Here is a 21,582-nt window from a genome sequence, read left to right as displayed (position 1 = left end):
GAGCGGCTCGGGTGGTTACCCAGGAGGCAGTAGCGGCAGCCCAGCACAGGGGTACAGGATGCAGCAAAGGTCAGAGCCAGACCCAGGGGCCCCTAGACCATTCGCTGGGACCCTGGCATCACGCACTAGTGGGGAGGAGGGTGGCCGTTCTCGGGAGTATGAAAGTTCCCGCATCCCGACAGACAACCCACTATTTAAACACCTGAAGGAGTTTAACTAGACATGGGGGGGAGGGTGGGGGGAGCCCACAACAGAAGCCACACGCTTTCATTATGTCCACATCTTCTGAGTGGTCTGCAGCGACACCCCCCCACCCCCCACCCCTGCGCCCATCCCCTGGCTGTTGTAGTGCACACACCCCTGGGACCCTTTGCCAACAGAAGGAACCAGAAGTGCTGCTTTTAGCCCCTCTGTGTTGCTGGACCGTCTAAGCCTCTCCAGCTGCCCGTGCCAGCTGACTTTCCTTTGGGCACGAGGGATACCTAGTGTGTGAACCCCAGTGGGTGAGGGCAGTCCCCAGATGAGTCACTTCTGAAGGCCTTCAGGGGAGGTGGGGGTGGGGCCAAAAGAGGGGACACTCCACACAAGGTCGATAGACTTCCCTCTCTAATAGGGCCCAGTCTGTACGAAACCATGAGAGGCCAGGCCCTACTTCATTTGGGACACAAACTTGGGGGAGTTCTCTTGCTGAGGACGAAGGGCCCACTAGCTTTCTCCTCTGTAGGCGGTCCAGTTTGATGCTGTCCATGACAGGAAGAACAGCCCTTCAGGCCACCTCCTACTTCCCCTGGTGGGGCCCAGCTGTGTTCCACGCCGTGGGTCTCGGGGGCTCCTCTCCCTTCCTCAGGCAGCAGGGCTGGGCGGTGCAGGTGGAGGGGCCGGCCTGGCGAAGCTGTTCCTGCCCTCCTGTGGTGCTAACATGCTACATTTTCCTTACAGGGAGTAGCATGCCTGTTTCATGTGAATACATACTAGAGACACACTTGTCCACCTGAAAATTGCAGAACTAGCGTGTTTTTCCCCACAGCAGACACCGAAACCCCCGGATTATAAAGAGAAAAAGAACATAAAAAATAAAGTACCACACATATTGCACTTTTTTGCCGAATGGAATTTTTACCTCACGCTCATCTCACTACAGTCTCTTCAGAGGAGCCTGGTTGACAAGATCATAAAGCTAATGGTTGCTATACAGTAGTGTACACACACTGCTCGTGTGAAAAAGGGGGCGAGGGAGGGGGTCGGAGAAGTCATTGCAGAGTAGCCTCCTGGGTCAAGAGTGCTTCTCAGCCCTCTCAGTGTTACTTTGCATTTCTAAGGAGAACACAGCATGGACGCTTGGAGAGGTCACTGGTTAGGGAAGATGGCAAAGGAGATGAGCAGACAGGTGGGGACACACCTCACTGACCAACAGAACCAGTCCCCTCTCCCCAGCTTACACCTCAGCAAACACCGATGGCCATGGAATTCCATGACTTCTGCCTCCAACAGTCGGACAGGTAAGCTTCAGCAGGTGCGGCCTGTTACCTGTCAGGTGGTTTCAGAACAGCCGGGGCCCCTGTTCGGGGTGTCCTGACTGCTCTTTCTGGGCCCTTTAATCTTCCAATAGCCCCTCCACCGCTCCCTCCTCTTTCAGCCTCACCCACTGGCCCGAGTGTGCCTTCGGCCCGTTGGAGGGCAGGGGTTGATGCAGTTATGTGACCATGCCACTCTGAAACCGTTTTCAGACCGCAGGGCCAGTTCCATGCAGAACGCACACACCTCCTCCTCCCATCTGAACAAAGCAAGCCCTGCTGGCTAACGGACTCGCTCATCCTGCAGACACCTTAAACGGATCAGAGATCAGTAGAGCAAGACTTTGAGCTTGAGTGAGTCCTAGAAAGACGAGGAAGCCACAGCTAGCGCCGCGGTAGGTCTCCACCTGTGGGTCTTGACCCCTTTCATAGGGGTCGCCTGATCCCTAACAGTAGCAAAATAACAGTTATGAAGTAGCGACAAAAATAATGTTATGGTTGCAGGGTCACCACCACATGAGGAAGGTTGAGAATCACCGAGCTAGCGGATGGGATGCTGATGGTCACCCCGCTCCTCTCAACAGAGATGCTTGCCTACTCCACAGAGTCATTGAATTGTGAGGAGGAAGGAACACCATTTAGCCTTCCTGGATTTTCACTGCATGCGGTTCAATCACACGACTGGCAGTTCTCCATGCCAACCTTCCCGCCACCACCCGCAGCCCATCCCTGGCCAGAAGGGCCATGAGGAGTGGCCAGGTGCCTTAGGTGGCCCCCGCAAGGGCTGCTCACAGGGACCTGCATTGGTGGGGCGGTGGGGAGCTGGCAGGAACCTCCTTGGAGAACCCCCTGCCTCTCCTCACCTGCTGGACATTTACTGCAGACAGGAAAGGCAACGGAGAGGTGTTTTCTAGGTGCGGCGTTGGTGTCTCCTCCCTGCTTTGTGCTTAATGCCTTCATCCGCCAACAGGATAAGCAGCTCTGATGGGCAGAGATGGTCTTCTTGGTAAGCAATACTGAATTTGTAACACTCGGATGTCGCGGTCCAAATGACAGACTAGGCGTTACCTCTCTGTCTACAGGTAACTAGCGGTAGCATCTGTTTTTTCTTTTCCCCCTCCTGACATCCGTGAGTTGTAAGGGTTAAGTTTTACTAGTAATTAAACATGTTTGGCAGATGATCTGCTTAACTGGTTAACACATCTGTGGTTCTTTGAATATTGCTGTAATACTTTAACATTTCATTACATGTTGAAACTTTAAGGAAAGTAAGAAAATGCTAATTCCCACATGGTGGAAAACGAGCTCTGAAGTGACTTTGGATTTAGCATCGAAGTAAATATGGAAAAAACGGTTTCTAGAGAACAGAAATAATCAAAGCATGATTAGGGGGCGGGGGGAAGGCACAGCACACCACTTCACATGGGAGATAAACTTCGCTTTTCTTGTCCTTAAAATTTCTAAGCCCTATATGAAACTGTCCAAATATACAAAGCCCAATAAACTACTAGCAATGAATAGTGTCAAGTCAAAGTAGTTGTTACATGTTAAAAGAGACAACAGGTCCTAGAGACCAACTGTCCCCGTTTGGGAGGAACCGGTCCTCCCTGGGCCCAGGCTGGTGAGCGAGGAGGCTTCTGCAGTCCCGCTGACTGCGCTGGGTCTCCTGCAGGTTCTGCAGGGGACATCTTTGGGGCCTGGAGCACACACATTCCGACACTCTGCAACCCGGAGGCACCTTCTGCAGGGGTGTGTCGCCTGCTTCCACATGGAGGCGACGGCCAGTCTCGGGGGTCAGTACCAGCTTTCAGTTAGTGGCCCCTGAAAATGAAGCTCAAATTCCACAGCCTTGGGCACAGCTTGTAGCAGCAGCAGCAGCAGCAGCTTAGAATGTGTAATTGGATGGCAAAGGACACCTTTCCTGGCCTTCTTGTGCATCAAATTCCACTGTGCGCTCTGGATTTGCTTTTAAGCTTCTTACGTGTCATTGCTCTGCGTCAGTGAAAAATATATTGCCCTTAAAAAAAAACACATCGCCCACATTATAAGCAATGGCATACATTTTCCTGCCTGCACCAAGGCTTCCCCGGGAAAATAAACAGAGGTGATCCTGCATCAGACCCGCCTGAGGGTCTTCTTACCAAGGGGGCTGGTGCCCCCGGCAGGCTTGCTTTTGCTCCACTCGACCCAAGGGCACGGTCTTCAGCCTCCCACTTACATTCCAGCATTTTCCACAGAAAACTTTGTGGGAGGACAAAAGGTACCCCAGCCAGACCCTCTGATTCCAGCGGGGCCACTTGGTTTCCCCCCAGGAGAAACAGGGCAAGAAGATAAGCTTTACATTTAAAAGGCTGGAATTAAAAAGGAAACACACTCTTCCTTCACTGGACCCACCTCACCTCCTGGGCCGAGACTAATTCACCAGAACGTACCCGCTGTGCTGCGGATCCACGGCCTCTAGCATCTCACAGTCAAAGAGGCCAGGCAGCTCGGGGAGGGCTAGTGGGTTGTAGCTGGAGGGGTCCTCCTGCAGTCCTGAGCTCCTGGGGCAGTCTGGCATGGCTATGCCACTTGGCAGGGCTCCGTCCATGGAATACTGGCAGGGCGTGGGGTAGTCTGGCTCCGGGGAAGCGGTGCTGGGCAGCTCACAAGTCTGAGGATAGGAGAAGGGCAGGGCCCGCGGGGTGGCTCCAGGCTGCTGTGGCTGCAGCGGAGGAGGCGGTGGTGGCGGCGGCGGGGGCATCTCTTGGTACTGCCTGAGGAAAGGGTTGTATTGCATCTGCTCAGAAGGCTCTAGGACGGGGCTCAGGGGCTGGGCCAGGCTGAATGGCGGCGGAGGCTGCTGAGGCGGTGGGGGGCTCTCCTGGTGGGGAAGAGGCAGCTGCTGACTGGGCTGTGGGTAGGAGCTCTCGGCTATCTGCATCTGGTTAAAATAGGCTTGCAGCTGGGACTGCTTCTGGAGGAAGAGTCTTTTCTGTTGGAGCCTACAGACGACAGCAAAAGGAAACGTGTCATAATCTTCTCAAATAGCCAACCTTAGCCTCTGCCACTTCCTGTCTTTTTAGTAAGAACTTAATTGTGTCCAGTGTCTTATCGTCAATCTCATTTTTTTGGGCTGCTGATTCCGACAGATCCCTTGGAGTAAAGGGAGCGTGGATCTATTTTCTCTAGGATGTTCTCCCCATGGAGAGAGAGGCAAACATTCCATCTGGAGCACGGGCATCATCAGCCTGGCCACGGTGTGTGCTTGCAGGCTGGTGGACCGAGCTGCATCGGCCCTGGCCAAGCTGTGTCTAGGAGGGAGGGCAGGCCTCCTCTGCAGCGCAGACCCCCACTCCAGTTGCACTAGGTCACTGATTCTGAGATCTTAGGCCCACACGTCGGATCCCACATGGGAAATGCTAGGAGAGACAGGCAATAAGCACATTTCAGGGCTGCTGCTCCCGGGCAGGCCCACCCCCTGTGGAAAGGGCATGCTCTCATCTCGGCGACTGAAAGCCCAGCACTCGTGAGCCCTCCACAAGACCCTCTTCACCTGTGCTCCTGCAGCTGCTGCTCCAGGCTCCGGGGCGCTTCTTTACAGTACAGCTGGCAGGTGTTCTGAGTCTTCGACAGAAGGCTTGGCTTCTGGCAGAGAACAGAGGCAGCATAAGTGTAGGGCGTAGGGAGGCACCCAGCAGGGGATGCAGTCGAGAGTCCCTGGTGCCACAAATGGTCAAATGCTCAACTATGGGGCCCAGGTTGACGGTTCTATCCACCCCCGAGATGCCTCAGCAGACAGACTTGGTAACTGACTGAAAGGTAGCAGGCTGGACAACCACATGGAATGGTTCTACTCTGCTCACATGAGGTCGTAGTGGGTCAGCACTGAGTCCGGAGCAGCAAACAGTCACCACAGGAGGGAGGCGTCAGGCTGTGCTTGGCTGGGATGAACCCACTGGTCCCCACCAGAAGGCAGGGACTGGCACTTGCTCCTTCAAACCCTGGTAGAGCCCTGGGGTCTGATAGCATTGGGTCAGGAAGCCTGGCCCCATACCAGTTCTAACCTGCCTCAGTTTTCCACTTCTAAATTTCTCCGGGACTGTGAGTATTTATGGAGCTGAAAACCAATGAGAGAAGAACCCTTACATCTTTAGAACACAGGTTGAAGAGGCTGTGGAATGAATGAATGAATGAATAAACAACCCCCCCTTTTTTTAATGGACCTGCGTTGTATCCTATTTTAAGATTTTCATGTACCAACTGAGAGAGCTGATGTGAACATATTGCAAGCTTGAGATTTCGTCTCATTTATGATTGATTAAGAGATGTGAAACCAAACAAGGAGCCCAGGGTACCTTTCCCTACTGCTCAGTGGTGTAACCTTTCCTGGGGCATGAGGACAAATCCTTTCTCGTTGCCAGCACGAGCACATGGCTAAGTCCCCACACGTTTCAAGATGCTAACAGGTCAGAGCCAAACCTACCTGCCTGCCTGTAGGAAATAAGAAGCTACCCTCAATCCATCCCAAGCAAAACAAGTTCCTGCTCGGCAGAGAGGAGGCTCTGGATGGGACCGCGAGGAGAAGGTGCTCACCTGGAGCCGATGCTGCAGGTACTGGGTTTCCAGGCTCTGCCGCCTGGTGAGCTGAGGGTGGACGCTGGCAGGGAGACCAGAGACGCCGTCCTGCTGCTGCGACACCTCCTCCTGCAGGGCGCCGGGCGGAAGAAGGAGAAGGCTTTCAGTACTGCACATGGGGACAGAGCCTCAGGGTTTTCCTTAAACACGTCTTCACCAACGTTCAGGAAGAATCCCCAACTGTGGGCTGAAGGTGACCTGTAGCAACCTTACACGTGTATGAAGGATAGTAAACTGTTACCCAGGCAAGCCCAGGGCAGAGGCCCGGGCGTCTCCAGGAGGCCCTGTCTCGGTGTGCTCTAATGCCACAGCATCTAGAGCAGCAGTGCAGCAGTTCTCAACCTGTGGGTCGTGACCCCTTTGGGGGCGAGGGGGCGGTGTCGAACGACCCTTTCACAGGAGGCGTCCAATTCATCACAGTAGCCAAATGATAGTGATGAAGTAGCAATGAAAATAATGTTATGGTTGGGGTCACCACAACATGAGGACCTGTAGCAAAGGGTCGCGGCATGAGGAAGATTGAGCATCCCTGATCTAGAGGCACTGCACAACGTTTGTGGGACAAACAGTACTCACTGTCCTTTCAGCCACTTGTAGTATTTAACGAAGTGATGTCACACCCACAGTAGTGCTAAGGAGCCTCTCATTGAGTGACATGTATGATGTTCATTTTTGCTGTGTGGGGGAGTGGTGGAATCTTCTGTCTGGTGAACTAAAGAGGGCTTGAGCATGTTCATGCTTCCACCTGTTCCTGCTCACTTGGGGCCGTGTGGACAGGTCTAACCTGTAAGTGCCAGGTGGCTGCAAGAAGGCCAGACTTCAGCCTGTAGGCCTTCCAGAAGAACCTGTTTGCTCTAGAACAGGAGCCCATCTTCCAGCTGAAAATGACACATTCCAGGACAGATGCTTGCTTCGCACCTCCAGAGCCCTGGGTGAAGGGCCCAGGTCACTCACCTGTGGGCAGCTGCTGGCAAGATCTTGGAGCTGAGCAGCTGCTGATGCCAAGTGGGCGTCGGCCTCTGGTCCTATCTGTTCGTAAAGCAACTGCACTTTGTTCAACTCTAGGATCCCTTTGGTTCTAGCCAGATTCTGAAGGTGCTGTCTGAAAGCGACAATGCCTGAAAGAGAACAGAGTCTACGTAACACACGAAGCCTCTCGGGGACCAGAGCTGGGCAAGCAGCATGGCACCAACTGCCAGGAAGCTCTGTCAAGATTGTTAGAGGCAGCAATGGCAATGGTCACCTTGGGTGAGGGAGGTGTCCGATGCTCTGCGGCCCTCTCGGAAGCTCACTGGAGACCTGTTGTGAACTTCCCGCTTCTGGGTGCTGAGGGCCTGCATGGCTGGGTTGGCAGGCCTCAGGCTGATGAAGGGAGACCCAGGGCGTGGCGATGGCTGATTGGCTAGCATGATGTCCTTAAGGGAAGGGTCATCCTCCAGAAAGTTCAGGTCCCTCTGGACAGACCCCATATCATACTCAGAGTCCACACTGTCAAGGGAAGGGGTGTCACTCACGGAGAACATTTTCCCTTGTAAGAAAAAACAAAACAGGTATTACCAACATCAGTGTTTTCTGGAACACGGACTACAAAGAGTTACTTGCTTAAGCCCCGACAGCTCCGAGGCCCTTAACATCCAAGTGCAACAGGTTTGAACTTTCGTATACCTCAACTAGCACGTTCTGGGAGTGAGCTGAAATCCAGTCACCGTGGAAGTTCTGGAAAACAACATTCCAGAGCCTGCTACTCCAGAAAAGCCAGCACCTGGGATGGCCCACCCAGCACTGAGCCGGCTCCTGGGAGTTCGGGAAGCCCACACTGACACTCCATTAGCCACCGGACCCTGGTCCAGAAAGGAATGAGACCCAGATTCAGCTCCAGGAATCAAAGGGCACTGCAAACCTTTCTGGGAGACTACAGCAAGAGGGGTGCTGGAAGACTCAACCTGACACCATGTCAGACCTGAAAGGAGCCTCGGTGGCTGAGGGGTTAGTTGGGCTGCCAAGCACGCGGTCAGCCGTTTGAAACCACTAGCCTCTCCTTGGGAGAAAGCTGAGGCTCTGTACTCCCGTAAAGAGTGACCGTTGCGGAGACCCACAGGGCGGTTCTTCCCGGTCGGACAGGCTCGCTGTGACTCTGAACTGACTCGATGGCCGTGAGCTGGGATGTCCTACCTGAGCCTGGCACGACGACCAGCTGGTTGGTAACTCCTGACAGGGTGTGTCTTCTCTGCCCGCTGCGGGTGGCCTGAAAGTCTTGGAAGGCGTGGCCCGGGTCCTCCTCGGCCTCTCCTTCAGCCTCCAGCCCCTCATCAATGGAGGTCTCCATCATGTTACTGGGCAAGGACTGGCAGCCCTTCCTCCTCGGGACGGGAGGCACCGGGTCGAGCAGACAGCCGTTTACCTGCAAGTGGGAAGGAGGGAGAGCCAGCGTCAGCTGCCGCTCTGCCGAGACAGGCCACAGAGGAAGCGGCGGCAGGACCTGTGGAAAGCTAGGCATGAAGTGAGGCTGGAGATGGCGCTGCTTGTTCCGAAAAGCAACAGGCAGGGCAGAAGTCAAGTGCGGTGCTGAGAGAAGACACCAGTCCTTTGGACTCACATCGGCCCAGGTTTCTCTGAGTCACCACTAGGACAGACAACATGTTCCAGAAGTTTCCAGAGACACAGGGGCCCACCAGCTGGAGCCTACCTTTGGGCAAAAAAAAGGTGAGGAGAAAGTCCCCCCACCCCTGCCCTGCTCTGTTTTCCCCAAATGTGTGGTTCATGGCTAAGAAAAAGGAACAGTCACTCACATTCTTTTAACCTTCAACCACAGAACACATCGAGACATATCTTTATATTCGTAATTGAAGTACCTGCCCATCTGATCTGACTTTTAATTGGCTGTAGGAGTCGGAGGAATGGAAAGTCAGAATTCCTTCCCGACAGACGGATGCCACAAAAAGCACTGAAAAGTGGCTAGCTGTCAGCGCTTCCATGATCGAACAAGTGACTCAGCTCTAGACTGCAGCAGAGGTCAGCGCCGAGCCGCTGCCCTGAACTCCTCTCCTGCAATAGCTAGTCCTGCGGGCGGGCGCAGCTGGCTACAGTGCAGGCCCTGCCTGGCCCTGTGGTTGCCAACAAACCTCCTGGGGCAGGCAGAGGCAGCCCACAAGCGGGAACTGTGGTAAAAGCCCCAGTGAGTTAGCTCATTAACTGAATTAGGCCCCTGTGGAAATCACTCCTGCTCCTGGATGAATAGCTGCTCAGGAGCAGCCAGTGAGGAGACACTGGGCCCGAGCAGGCGTTCACCTGGAGCACACTGGGACACGCCTGTTTCCTTTGGAAGCAGGAGACACTTGGAGGGTACGTGAGAGGTGACGTGGGATGTTTGGGGCCCGGCACGAGGAGACTTTCCTCGTACAGCAGCCATGCTGAAGGTGCTGTGAAGCCCTCTGTTTGGAGAGGGAGTCTGGGTGACTCAGATCTTTGTTTGCTTGGGGAGGGCGAAGGGCTGCTCTGGGGCTGTCATGAGTTGGACAAGGTGGTTAGTGACTTACAGGGTTTTAAAGTGAGCCCAAACCCACTGCCATTGTAGTGGCCCTACAGAACCACCGCACAGTGCGCTCAAGGCTGTACATCTTCCGGAAACTTGAGGAAAGCCTTCCACCTCAGCCTCACAACTCTGTGGAGTAGCTGGGGGCTTTGAGCAGCCAACCTTTTGGACCACGGCCAAGTGCTCTAACTGCGGTGCCACCAGTCGCCTCTGAAACCACCCATGGGCATTTACAAGGCAGTGGCACCAGGCTTCCTCCAGTGGCACCAGGCTTCCTCTAGGTCTAGCCGGCTATGCAGATCATTTCCTGAGACCAACCAAGAAGAATTTAGAAACGAGTAAAGCAACAGAGGAAAGACTGTCACTAAGTGATTATCGATGGGGCACCTTCGCACGTGACGGACTGTCAGGCTGCACTGGCTACAGCTTGCAGTATAAGCCTCAGAGCCAGGCTGTCCCCTCCCTCTGCCCCTTCTGGGAGGAAAGTTAACCTTTTCCTGAGAACTCAAACCCCCCTGCAGCTCCTTTCCATTTCCCATGTCCTTGAGCTATCTCTTCTGCAGCTCTCTCCTCAATTATGTCTCTCATGAAACATGGCGGATCTGAATTTGTATATATAAAATCACATATAATAGGGTACCATTTTTCAAAACAAACAAACCCCCAAACCTACCCATATCCTCAACCCCCCTGAACCTTATCTCTCCAGCTGTACTTCACTCTCTGGCTTCATGACAAAATAAGTGCTTCTTTTGGGGTCATAGGAACTAGAATACTTATCCCCCCTTTGTTCCTCCTCTGAATTTGCCATGCATGAAGGAGACTATTTTATTTTCTCTATTGTAATCTGTACACGTTATTTTAAAAACTCAGATTTAGAAGCGAGAGCTTGATGTCCATCTCCTCTCAGATCTTCTGCTATGGATCGCACTGCCGTCGAGTGGATGCCGACACACACTGGGGCCGAGGTGCCCCTGCGAGCTCCCTCTCCCATGCACACTACCTTTATAATGAACCTGTAAGGCCCTCTCACTCGCTGCCACGGAGTCGAAGCTGATTTATAGCAGTCCTCTGGACAGAGTACAACTGCCTCTGTGGGTCTCCAAAGCTGTAATTCTTCATGGGAGCAGAAAGCATCATCTTTTACCCTATGGAGCAGCTGGTGGGTTTGAACTGCTGACCTTGTGGCTAGCAGTCCAGCGCATAGCCCACTACACCACCAGGGCTCCTTAAACACCTCCCTGACACCCGAGTTTTCCTGGTTTGGCTCACAGTCGGTAACTTGCAAGATCCTTTTTAACATCGCACTCTCTACCACAACCGCTAATAACATGCCCAAAGTGCTTTGAAAATATATGTATGTAAGTCTTTATTCCCAAAGAAGCAATTACAGTGAGCACTTTCCTGTACAGGGGTCACAGCAGGGTTTTCTCACATGGTCTCTGCTGTTTGAGAGGGCCTCCACTACTGCCCCAGGACCTGGTTCCAGCTATCCAGCTATTTTCTGCAGGAACCCCACCCCTAAGTCTGCAGACTCCCTAAGGGATTGTACTGAGAGCTTTGAAACCCTGAGGCCTCCTGGGAGGGGGAGCAGTGAAAACTGCTCTGAGATGAGCAGCACTTGCCATTGACGACAGGGGCCTTCCTTAGAAAACAATGAATGGGTGTATCAAATGCTTAAGAAGCAGGGAAGCACATCTCTCTGGGAGAGGCTTTCCTGTGCATTTACTGATGATCCCCAAAGGAAAAGGCTCTAGGGAGGGGAAAGACTGCGTTCTTTGGGACAGAACCAATGGCCCACAAATAAGCCTGGCGGATGCTGATGGCCTGGTTCCGGGTCTGGGTGACACTGTCAGTGTGCTGGCCGGCCTCAGCATGGCACAGCCCTTCTGACACACGCAGACACCACCCAGCTACTGCCGTATCTTTTGCACAATCATTAATTTCCCGTCTGTCTCCTAGTTACAGCAACAAGCACCAGCTTTAAAAATAGCTCGCCCTATATACTATGGCAGGCATAGCCCGATGGGGCTCAGGCCCGGTGCCCTGACCGAGAGAATTCTTGCCTCTTCAAAATCAGTGACTTGTGTGGTCCCAGTGGGTGCCCGGATTTCTATGTGAGAACACAATGCCCATTTGGGAGGGTCCTGGGCGTGTCAGGCAACCACAGGCAGAGCCCACGGGAAGTGGGCAGGGTGGGCTTAGCCCCCGGGCTGGAACAGTCAGCACACATGGCCAACAACTCTGCTTAGCACCTGTTCGTGGCACCCTGGGCTAAGCTGCTGGCTCGGGGTTAGCTGGGCTCATCCCTAATTGCTCGAATTGGCTCTTCCTTCGGGGCTGCCCATTTCTGAACATGGCACCGCACCCCTGATCATCCAGGCTCGAAACCTCCAGAGTCTTCAATTTTACCCGCACAGCCCCTCTGGAGGCAGGGACCCCCTTCTCCCCAGCTTCATGACCACGCCTGGTTCAGACGCTCATCCTGCCCTCCTGGACACAAGGGCACCAACCCCCTTCAGTTTGCCTCATCTCCAGTCTTTCCCCAGCGAGCCATGTGGCGTGCCCTTTTTAGACTGGCCCCTCAGGAGCACTGGAGACCGCCGTGCTGTCCTGCTAGAAAGTCCGCAATTTCCCTACTCCTTTGGGGAAATCTGCTTGGGCGCAGTCTTCAGAAGCTGGAACATGCCCACACAACGGGAACACCAGCGTGGGGAAGGACGTTTCAATTCCTTGGCCATCATTCAGAGCTAACCTAGCCGCATGACTTCACATGACCCGCTTCATGCACATGCTGCCAGAGGCAAGCCAGGCTGCTGCTGCTGGACCCTGAGCCCCCGCATCGGCTTCTCTCTGCACCGGATGGCTACCCAGCCCTTTCTAAGGGAGCCTCGCTCGGACAGCTCCGCGGGGACTGTCCTGATGAAATGAGCGACAAGAAACTCCTTCGCGCCTCCTTCCAGCCCCAATAGCACTCTGACTTGTATCATTTTAGTGCACCAGTCATATTTCATCTTTTACCAACTTCTTCATCACCAGGCTGTCTCTTCCACTAGATTACACGCTCCGAGGGAGAATTTGGGTGACCGGCCCATCTTTTTACTACCTAGAGAGGCTAATAAGGAAGGAAACTGATATTTAACTTCTACTATCGGCCCAGAGCCTCACACTCATTATTATTTCCATCACAGCAGTTTCAAACGTTGGTACTGTTCTCATTTCACACAAGATGAAGCTGCGGCCCAGAGTGGTGAGTCACTGTGTGTGCTTTGTACACGTGCCCAGACAACGGAGTGCACGCAGCAGAAGAGGGGTAAAGCTCTATTCAGCACAACAGTAAACATTTTTGTTTTGTGTTCCGGATTAAAATTTGTTCAATGGGCAATGAATGTATAAATGCGCTTTACACAATTGTTGTATGTGTGGATTGTGATGAGAGTCGTATCAGCCCCTAATAAAATGATTTAAAAAAATAATAAAATTTGTTCAAACACAAAACACACTTGTGAGGGACCTAGCAACTTAACAAGAGAAGGGAAGGCTGGGAAAGGATTAGGAATTAAGCGGGCTGTGGAAAAGTAATTCCGGCGCCTATAGTGGGGGTAATGCCAACACACTGAGGATGGTCCGGGTTCAGCCCTGGACCCTTTCCTTGGGGTCCTCCCCAAATAAACACCACGCCAGAGTGACCTGAGCAAACGATGGGGCCCAACTTACATCTGCACCCACAAACAACCATACCTTTGGCGTGTCAACACACTCTTCCTCCATGAAGGCCGCTTCCGCCTGACAGCCAGATGCTGGGAAGGAAAAGCCCTCCCCAGTGGACGCCTGAGGGAGGAGGGTGGATCGCATCAGCCTCACGTTCGGTGAATGCAGGGTCACAGGGAGTCCCACAGTTTGCGCCTGCAAATCCGGCGAGAAAGAAACAGGTGGGGGCCTCAGTACTTTCCAGAGGAACACAAGTGTCAGCTCAGCAAAACCATACGCCAGTGATTAGTTGGACACCCCAAGAAGTTCAGAGTCTTTTAGGAAGTGGGTGCAGGTCTCGATTAGAAACCATTCTGGAGATCGGGTATTCTGAAACAGGCCACACAGAGGAGGCGCATGACCTTCACAGGGATGACAAGGTGTGACCTGCAGGCACTGTACACACAAGAATGTGATTCTGACGTAACCGTCTCCGACCCTGCCTCCTATCAGCTGCGACTTTCTAAATGGCAGACCGTGCCGGGCCAGACCACGTGGAGCAGAGTGTGACAACTGTCGCCTGAACCCGGCTGACACGGCTCACCATGACGGGGACGAGCAGCATGTGTTCTTGTGACAGTCACTTCACAGGCTAGGACTTAGGAGCTGGCTTTTCAGTAGCATTCACTCAGCAATGCACCAAAGGAGTCTTTCTGGAACAAGCCGGGGTATCACTGAATAACCTGCAGGCTAAGTTGACTAGGATCCTGCTATCATAATAAATAGAGGGCATGATTATATCCCAAGGAAGCCATGGCTGCCAGCCTCTCTCTCTCTCTCTCTCTCTTTTCAATCAAAGGTATTTTTATCAGAATCGCAACGCTTTCTTACACAGAGTTTATACATCTCATAATACCAAGTCTCCCCTCTCAGAAAGGATTCTCTACTTACTGAGATAATCTTCCTATTTTTTATTATAGTTTTAGCTTTGTTTCTCCCTTATCAGTTATGTTTCTGATCAACATATTCCTCTCTCTACACACACACACACACACACACACACACACACACACACACACACAGTAGCTGCAACAATGGGCTCTGACATAGCAGTGCATTTGAGGATGGCCCAGGGTCAGGCACTATCTGCTGTGCTCTGCACATGGTCACTGTGAGTCAGAGCGGACGGACTCCGATGGCACCCAACAACAATGTATGGACACAAATCAAGGAAAGAGACTGCACTCGCTTACCCTAGCCATTTCAGTTTGTGGCACCAATTCTAAAACTCCTTACTTGAGTATCTTAGATTTTCCAGCTGTACAGCCATAGCTGTAAATAATCAATCTTCCAATACTTATGCCATTTGACTTGCTTATTTTATTACATTATCTAGAACCACCCAAAACCCCACTGCCAGCCAGCTGATCCCGGGTAAACCTTTATGGGAGCAGACAGCCTCATCTTCCTGCTGGGGAGCGGCAGGCAGGTTTGAACCACTTATCCTATGGTTAGCAGTCCAGCACTTATCTGACAGTGCCACCGGAGCTCCTTTACATGTCTACCAGTGCACACAAATAGCCGTGCCGACACCGCCAGCACTCACTGGTAGAACTAAGGGCTCTGTGACTCTTGTCCGAGCAGAGCACAGGGCCAGGGAGAGGCCTGCCTATTGGTCCTGTTGAGAAGCTGTCCTGAACTGTGTGTATCCTGAGTAGTTTGGGGTCCCAAATGACAACCTGCTCTTTTCCTAATAAACCATATAACTGTGAGGGGGAGGGGGGAAATAGGCAGGAAAAAGAACACTTGAGAATCTTATGAAAAACAGAGGCAGAAACTTTAAATACAGGATACAACCGTAACCCCGTGTGCCAAAAGATGAAAAACTGCATCAAACCTGTGAACAGGCACAAGCACAGATAAGGCGACTGGCTAATGGGGCGTTACCTTGGCAACTGTTTGCTCAGCGATGGTGCTGGGCCGCCGCTGACGGGCATCCAGGCGCTGCTCCACAGGAAAGCTGCTCCTGTGGGACTTGAGGCGCTCCACCAGCAGGAAGTAAATGGCAGCAAAGTGGTTATAGCTCTTGTTCTGCAAAGACTGCATGGAGGGGAGCACAGTGAGTGACCACCCAGCCCAAGGAGCTACAGCTCCCGAAACGAGAGGGAGGGCAGCTCGAACAGAGAGCATGCCAACGCTCTCCTACTGATGAAATCAAAGGCGGTACCTTAAACACCCATTGATGCTTGAGTGCCCAGAGAAAATGCCCTCATTATCTTCCGTGGACATTCCCTAACAACAGTCATGTGGGGAATTGTCCATTGTCCATTGTTTGTCCTGGACATTCCCCAACATACACCTCACAGCTGTCAGGATGATGTAGGGTTAGCAGCCGGAGCCAAAAGCTCTCTAAAAACCAGACTCACTGCTGTCGGGCCTATTCTGACTCACGCTGCTCCTCCAGGACAGAGTAGAACTGCCTCTCAGCTTCTGAGACTGCAAGTCTGTACAGGAGTAGAAAGCCTCCTCTTTCTCCCGTGGAGTGGCTGGCGGGGCCACACTGCTGACTGTGCGGTTGGCAGCTCGATGTGTAACCCCCTACACCACCGCAGCTCCCTGCAGCAGGCTCGAATCCATAGCTTCAACCGAGTCTGGACTGCTCAGCACCAAAGGGAGTGACTGCAGGTCTTCGACGAGCTTTCTCGCGGGGCTATGGGGCTGCCGAGAGAGAGGTGCCGCGTCTCTGTTCTGAAGGAACGTGTTCCCCTTGGTGCAGCAGCCCCGCCCTCTGACCCCTTGAAAATGAAGCTGCTTCCCAATGTTTCTCCCCTCTCGCCGCCAGCTTCTCCAGGAGACTCATGGAACAGAGAAACACGGCTCGTTCAGTCCCCAGTCCACTCGAGTGCCTGCACGGTGCCCTTCGGACTTGGGCATAGCCAGCGAAGCCAGCAGGCCCTGCACTCGCCTCTCCTTCCCTGGGTTCACCCTGGCGCTGTGGGCAGAGCATCACTGCTGGCCCGTGGCGGAAGCGGCAGCACACTCTGGATGGAGGCCCCCCCTCGCTTCTTCTGCACAGCTGTGTTGCTGCCTCCTTAGGGGCGCCTGTGTTTGCCTGTCGACCGTGGTGGAAGTGCTTAAAAAAAACACCATTATCCCCTGGGAACGCTAACTACTAGAGGACCAGAAGAAAAGCCAAGCAGAATTTCCCAGGTTCCTTGCCTTCTCAGTCCTCTGACCTCAAATACTTAACTCTGCGATCCGATCCGCTTGCCTTTCCCTCTCGTTTGCCCCACTTCACAACTGAAATGCTATTGGCTTTCTTTTGTGTGTGTGTGTGTGTGTGTGTTGTATACCTATGTTTTTAAAAAAAATATTTTGTTGGGGACTCGTACAATTCTTATCACAGTCCATACATACATCCATTGTTGTCAAGCACATAAGTACATTTGTTGCCCTCTTCATTCTCAAAACATTTGCCTTCTACTTTAGCCCTTAATATCAGGTGCTCGTTTTTCCCCCTCCCTCTCCCTGCCCCCTCCCTCATGAACCCTTCATAATTCATAAATTATTATAGTTTTGTCATAAATTACACATCTCCCTCCGCCCTCTTCTCTGCTGTCCATCCCCCAGGGAGGAGGCTATACTTAGATTCTTGTAATTGGTTGCCCCCTTCTATCCCACATTCCCTTCACCCTCCAGGCATCGCCCCTCTCACCACTGGTCCTGAAGGAGTCATCTATCCTGGATTCCCTGTGTCTCCAGTTGCTATCTGTACAATGTACATCCTCTGGTCTAGCCAGATTTGCAAGGCAGAATTGGGATCATGATAGTGAGGGGGGGGAGAGCATGTAAAACTAGAGGAAAGTTATATGTTTCATCGTTGCTACCCTTCACCCTAATTGGCTCGTCTCCTCCCCACAACCCCTCAGCAAGGGGGTGTTCAGTTGCCTACCGATGGACTCTGAGTCTCCACTCTGCACTCACCCACCTTTACAATGACATGAATTCTTGTTCCTTGGTGCCTGACACACGATCCCTTCGACAGCTCGTGGTCACACATGCTGATGTGCTTCTTCCATGTGGGCTTTGTTGCTTCTGAGCTAGTTGGCTGCTTGTTTATCTTTAAGCCTTTAAGACCCCAGACGCTGTATCTTTTGAACTATTGGCTTTCTTAAACCTGATGCCTGCCTAGCCACCTCCGGGGTTCCTGCTAGGCTATCAGCCACTTCCCTATTTGTGCGTCAAGCCCCTATCAACCTACGTAGTTCGCTACCTAGCTCAGACTGCAGACTTTTTCTTGGAAGAAACTTTCTACTTTACATTTGTTACGCTTCTTTGTTTTGAAAATCGAGCAGAGTCTGGGGGGCAAACTGAACAGCACAACGAGGGGGTTGGGCTGAGCCAGTGCAAGGCCAGGGTCACAGGTCTAGGCAAGGACCCTAGAGCCGGCCTGCCCATTACCTCAATGGTCTTCTGCTGGTCGATCCCGAGGCTGTGCATCAGTCGCAGAACCTGTTCGTTGAACTCCCCGAGGGAGGCCTCATTCTCTTGCCCTTGTGGATAGAGAACAGGTCTCTGGACCGGAACTTCCACCAGCATCCACTTGTGCTCCTTGATCTGTGCTATGTTTAGCCGCTTGGCTGGGTCTAGGACCAGCATCCTCCGAATGAGGTGCTCACAATCTAGGGAAGACACAACGTCACAAAAGTCACGTACATTTTGTATGCCCAATGACAATGTGCTCTGTAGACCCTTGTCTAATTCACAATTAAAAGTTAAAAAGAAAGGAAAGGATTCCTTTGCATTTGCCCGACTCCTGGCACTCTGTGCCCTCCTCAGGACTCCGAGCAGGAGCGGAGCAGGAGCCGGCCCATGTATGTTCGAAGGCTTCCTCTAGAGCAGTGGTTCTCAACCTTCCTATTGCCGCGACCCTTTAATACAGTTCCTCAGGTAGTGGTGACCCCCAACCATAAAATTATTTTCATTGCTACTTCATAACTGTCATTTTGCTACTGTTATGAATTGGGCGACACACGTGAAAGGGTTGTTCAACCCCCAAAGGGGTCGCGACCCAGCGGTTGAGAACCGTTGCTCTAGATGCCGAGTTCCCATGAGGAATGAGTTACTGACAGAAAAGCAGAGGGTGTAGACCTAGCCAAGTCATTCAAAATGAGTCTTCCTATTGAGTTTCTCAACTCAATGGGCAGAATTACTAATTAACACTACTGCCTGGATGCAGACTCATATTTTCACGATAGGGAACAAATAAAACCGGCCTCATTCCTAGAATACGCCGATAATGAACTACTCCACAGTCCCATCCAAGGTTGCCGCACTCAGCCTGGGAGTGTGCAGCGCTCTGACCTCTCCCGTAGCACCACTCAGGGGGCAGTGCCCACTTCTGACTGCACTGGGGAAACGGCACTTTGGCACCTGGGTGCCAGCTTAATTTCTGGGCTCTCAGCACTTGCCTGCCTCACCACCTCCACCTCTGCCAAGCCCCCACATGCACCATGTTAACATGCTTGTAGAGTACCCCTTTTCATGTTCTCCCAAACCCCACTGCAGGAACTATTGCTAGTTCCTCTCACAGATGAATAAACTGAGGCACGGGCAGGAGCTGTAACTTGGGGAGGTGCCACAGCCTTAAATGGTGCACTGGCTTTTCTGAGTTGTAACTCTTTACAGGAGCAGAAAGTCTCATCTTTCCCCTGTGGTACAGCTTGTGGTTTCAAACTGCTGACCTTGCAGTTAGCAGCCCAACATATTCCTCACTACGCCACCAGGGTTCCTCCCATACTGAAAGGGCTGTGACTCTGTACCTATGATGTGCTTCTCTAAGTCTAAAATAAGCCGGGGCCATTGACAGACCCAGAGTGAACAGGAAGGCTGGCTGCTCCTCATTTGGGAAAGTGCTTCTGTTTGCAGTTACGAGCAGGGGGGCTGGAGGGTGTCCCACCTACACGGAGGGGGCTGTGCATTTCTACGGCTGGTAAAGTCAGGCAGCCCTTTGATGGCCCCAAGCGTTTTGGAAATGGGATGCTTTGGCCTAGGGCCTCTCGTCCAGAGTTCAGGTTCTGTGTATCACAATTAGCAAGAAAATCAACTTACCTTCCGACATGAAATATGGAATCCGGAATCTTCCTTCTAGAACTCTCTGCCTCAAAATGGGAAGAGTAGGCCCATCAAAAGGCAGAGCCCCGCAGACAAGGACGTACAGAACAACTCCCATGCTCTAGGGGAGGGAACAGCGGAGTCAGGTCTACGAGGAACTCGGAATACGCTTTGCTTTCCCAAACAGAACTCTTAAAATCATATACGCAGAAAAAGTCCTGTTTGAGTTTAATTAATGTTTTCTCAGAATTTGAAAAAATTAGAGACCCTGATTTTTGCAATAAGTTGCCTTATAATAATCAACAAAAGATCTGCATTTAGTCATTGTGATTACCATAAAGTTAAAATTAGTACAGATGCTAGAATGGTAACATTTGCCTCTACAGATCCAACTCAAGATATGTTCATTATGATCCAATGGATGGGGAAAATACAAAATACTGCCCACGTGTTGGGTAACGAAGAGCTTCTAAGTTAGGTGCCTGTCCTAAGGATTACCACTATGGGAGCACTTAACACAGCCGAGCAAAGAAATACCCAAATATCCAGCTGTGGTCCTTCATACTGCTGCCCTTCAAAGACTTCTGGGGCTGCGTAGGGAGGGCTGCCACACCACGTTGCCAGCAGCTCACCGTGTTCAAAGAAATTCCCAAAACCGAAATCTATAGGGATGGAAAAAAAATGTTATTTTCATCTATGCTGTCAAACTCGCCTGCATTTCTGCCGGGATATGAATACGCGGCGTGAACAGGGTCGCCCCCACTTGCTCTCTGAGGACTGGGATGACCTGTCTGGGAGGCTTTCCTAGCACAACGCCGAGGAAGCGGTCAGGAAATACTTGCTGCATGAATGCATAAGTGAACCACGTTTTCTTTTCCAAGGGAATGCGAAAAGGTTTGAGTAAAAACCTTACACAATCTATTTTTAAGGTAAGCAGAAAATTCACTGGTTCGGCCAATCAGCTAGGATGACTGTCTTAGAAAAATCTTACGCTATCTTAACAAATACCCAAATATCCAGCTATGGTCCTTCATACTGCTGCCCTTCAAAGAATTCTTAGAATTTCAATGACCCAACAATTCCTTAATAGCTGTTGATCTTACATGGTCTGTAGGACATGCAACAAACGAGTCAAATGCAAAGATCTTTCCCTAAACATGACCCAGTGACTTGCTGCTCTCGTCGCTGCTACACCAGAGTAGCAAGAGCCATTTCTTAAGGCAAATATGATGTATATGATTGCGTAAAGACGACTCCATGCTGACTGTCCACCTTTGGGCTGTTTCAGACCCTGGTTGCCCCTTTGCCTTAGGCAGATGTTGCCCCTTTGCCTCGGGTGCCGTTCTCACTTGCACAGGTTTTGTTCCAGTTGGGAACCAGGATGCACCACTTCACGGTGATGCTTTCCATAGACAATTACATGGAGGGAGACCGAATGCTACGACACTCAAGAAACATGTGATGCATGAAACTGGGTGCTGCTTATAAGGCAAGCATACCTACGCTGCTACCCAAGCAAATGACCTGTACGTAGGAAACGTTCACATTAAAATCAAGATAGCAAGTATAACACAGTACACACATAAGCCAGTAACACAGGCATTTATTATGACTAACAATGTCATAACAATGTCATACTGATTTAATATGTACTGACCATTATAAAGCTGGCAGCACAATTACTTTGTATCTAAGAGACATGATGTCCACGTGTGTGGGGGAAGCCGTTGTGTTTACTCTGTCTGGTTACCTCTGATACGTTCCCCTGACCTGTCAGGATCTCTTGGCTCTGTTTTAATATCGTGAGACCACGGCTATGTGGCTGGGCAGAGCCTGGAGCGACGTTAGGGGCTCATGGCTGTTCAGTTTCCTGTCACTGTTCTGTAGGTGCTGGTACAGACACCCAATGAGCTAGGTACTCATCTGAAGAGCCTGCTACTGTTAGATCTCTCTGTAGCTAGATATACCTCGGTCCTTGGCTCCGCGCGAGAAAGAATTCAAACGCCGAAGCCTGGCTTGTGATCCAAGTGGGTTTTATGAGAATTAGAAGTTCCAGGTTTACATGGCACCCAAGAGACTCCTCCCCAGCATGCGGCCTGGCTGGAAGCTGCTCGG

At 51.9% G+C, this 21,582-nt stretch overlaps 1 protein-coding gene across 4 annotated transcripts in view; it reads right to left on the bottom strand.

Moving 5' to 3' along the window:
* Nucleotides 1-1,093: 1,093 nt before the first annotated feature.
* Nucleotides 1,094-21,582, bottom strand: part of SIK2 (salt inducible kinase 2) — a 120,144-nt gene continuing 99,655 nt past the window's right edge. Inside the window, exons 5-16 of one of the 4 annotated variants that reach the window (XM_045297748.1) lie at nt 20,005-20,129; nt 19,465-19,588; nt 17,815-18,035; nt 15,301-15,453; nt 13,405-13,569; nt 8,304-8,532; nt 7,375-7,659; nt 7,086-7,249; nt 6,090-6,200; nt 5,050-5,141; nt 3,947-4,498; nt 1,094-3,531 (exon numbers count right to left, since the gene is read on the bottom strand). In XM_045297748.1, the coding sequence (XP_045153683.1) occupies nt 3,492-3,531; nt 3,947-4,498; nt 5,050-5,141; nt 6,090-6,200; nt 7,086-7,249; nt 7,375-7,659; nt 8,304-8,532; nt 13,405-13,569; nt 15,301-15,453; nt 17,815-18,035; nt 19,465-19,588; nt 20,005-20,129 (2,261 nt within the window). In that variant the 3' untranslated portion in view covers nt 1,094-3,491. Of the gene's footprint in view, nt 4,499-5,049; nt 5,142-6,089; nt 6,201-7,085; nt 7,250-7,374; nt 7,660-8,303; nt 8,533-13,404; nt 13,570-15,300; nt 15,454-17,814; nt 18,036-19,464; nt 19,589-20,004; nt 20,130-21,582 lie in introns of all 4 variants that reach the window. The other 3 variants (XM_045297746.1, XM_045297747.1, XM_004709042.2) reach the window with 3 other exon arrangements.

Source organism: Echinops telfairi, unplaced genomic scaffold, assembly GCF_000313985.2.
Source record: "Echinops telfairi isolate 266 unplaced genomic scaffold, ASM31398v2 ScPeMD7_7421;HRSCAF=8459, whole genome shotgun sequence".
NCBI lineage: Eukaryota > Metazoa > Chordata > Mammalia > Afrosoricida > Tenrecidae > Echinops > Echinops telfairi.
The sequence above is the reverse complement of the archived record's forward strand: the minus strand, read 5'-3'. Positions and strand labels throughout refer to the sequence as shown.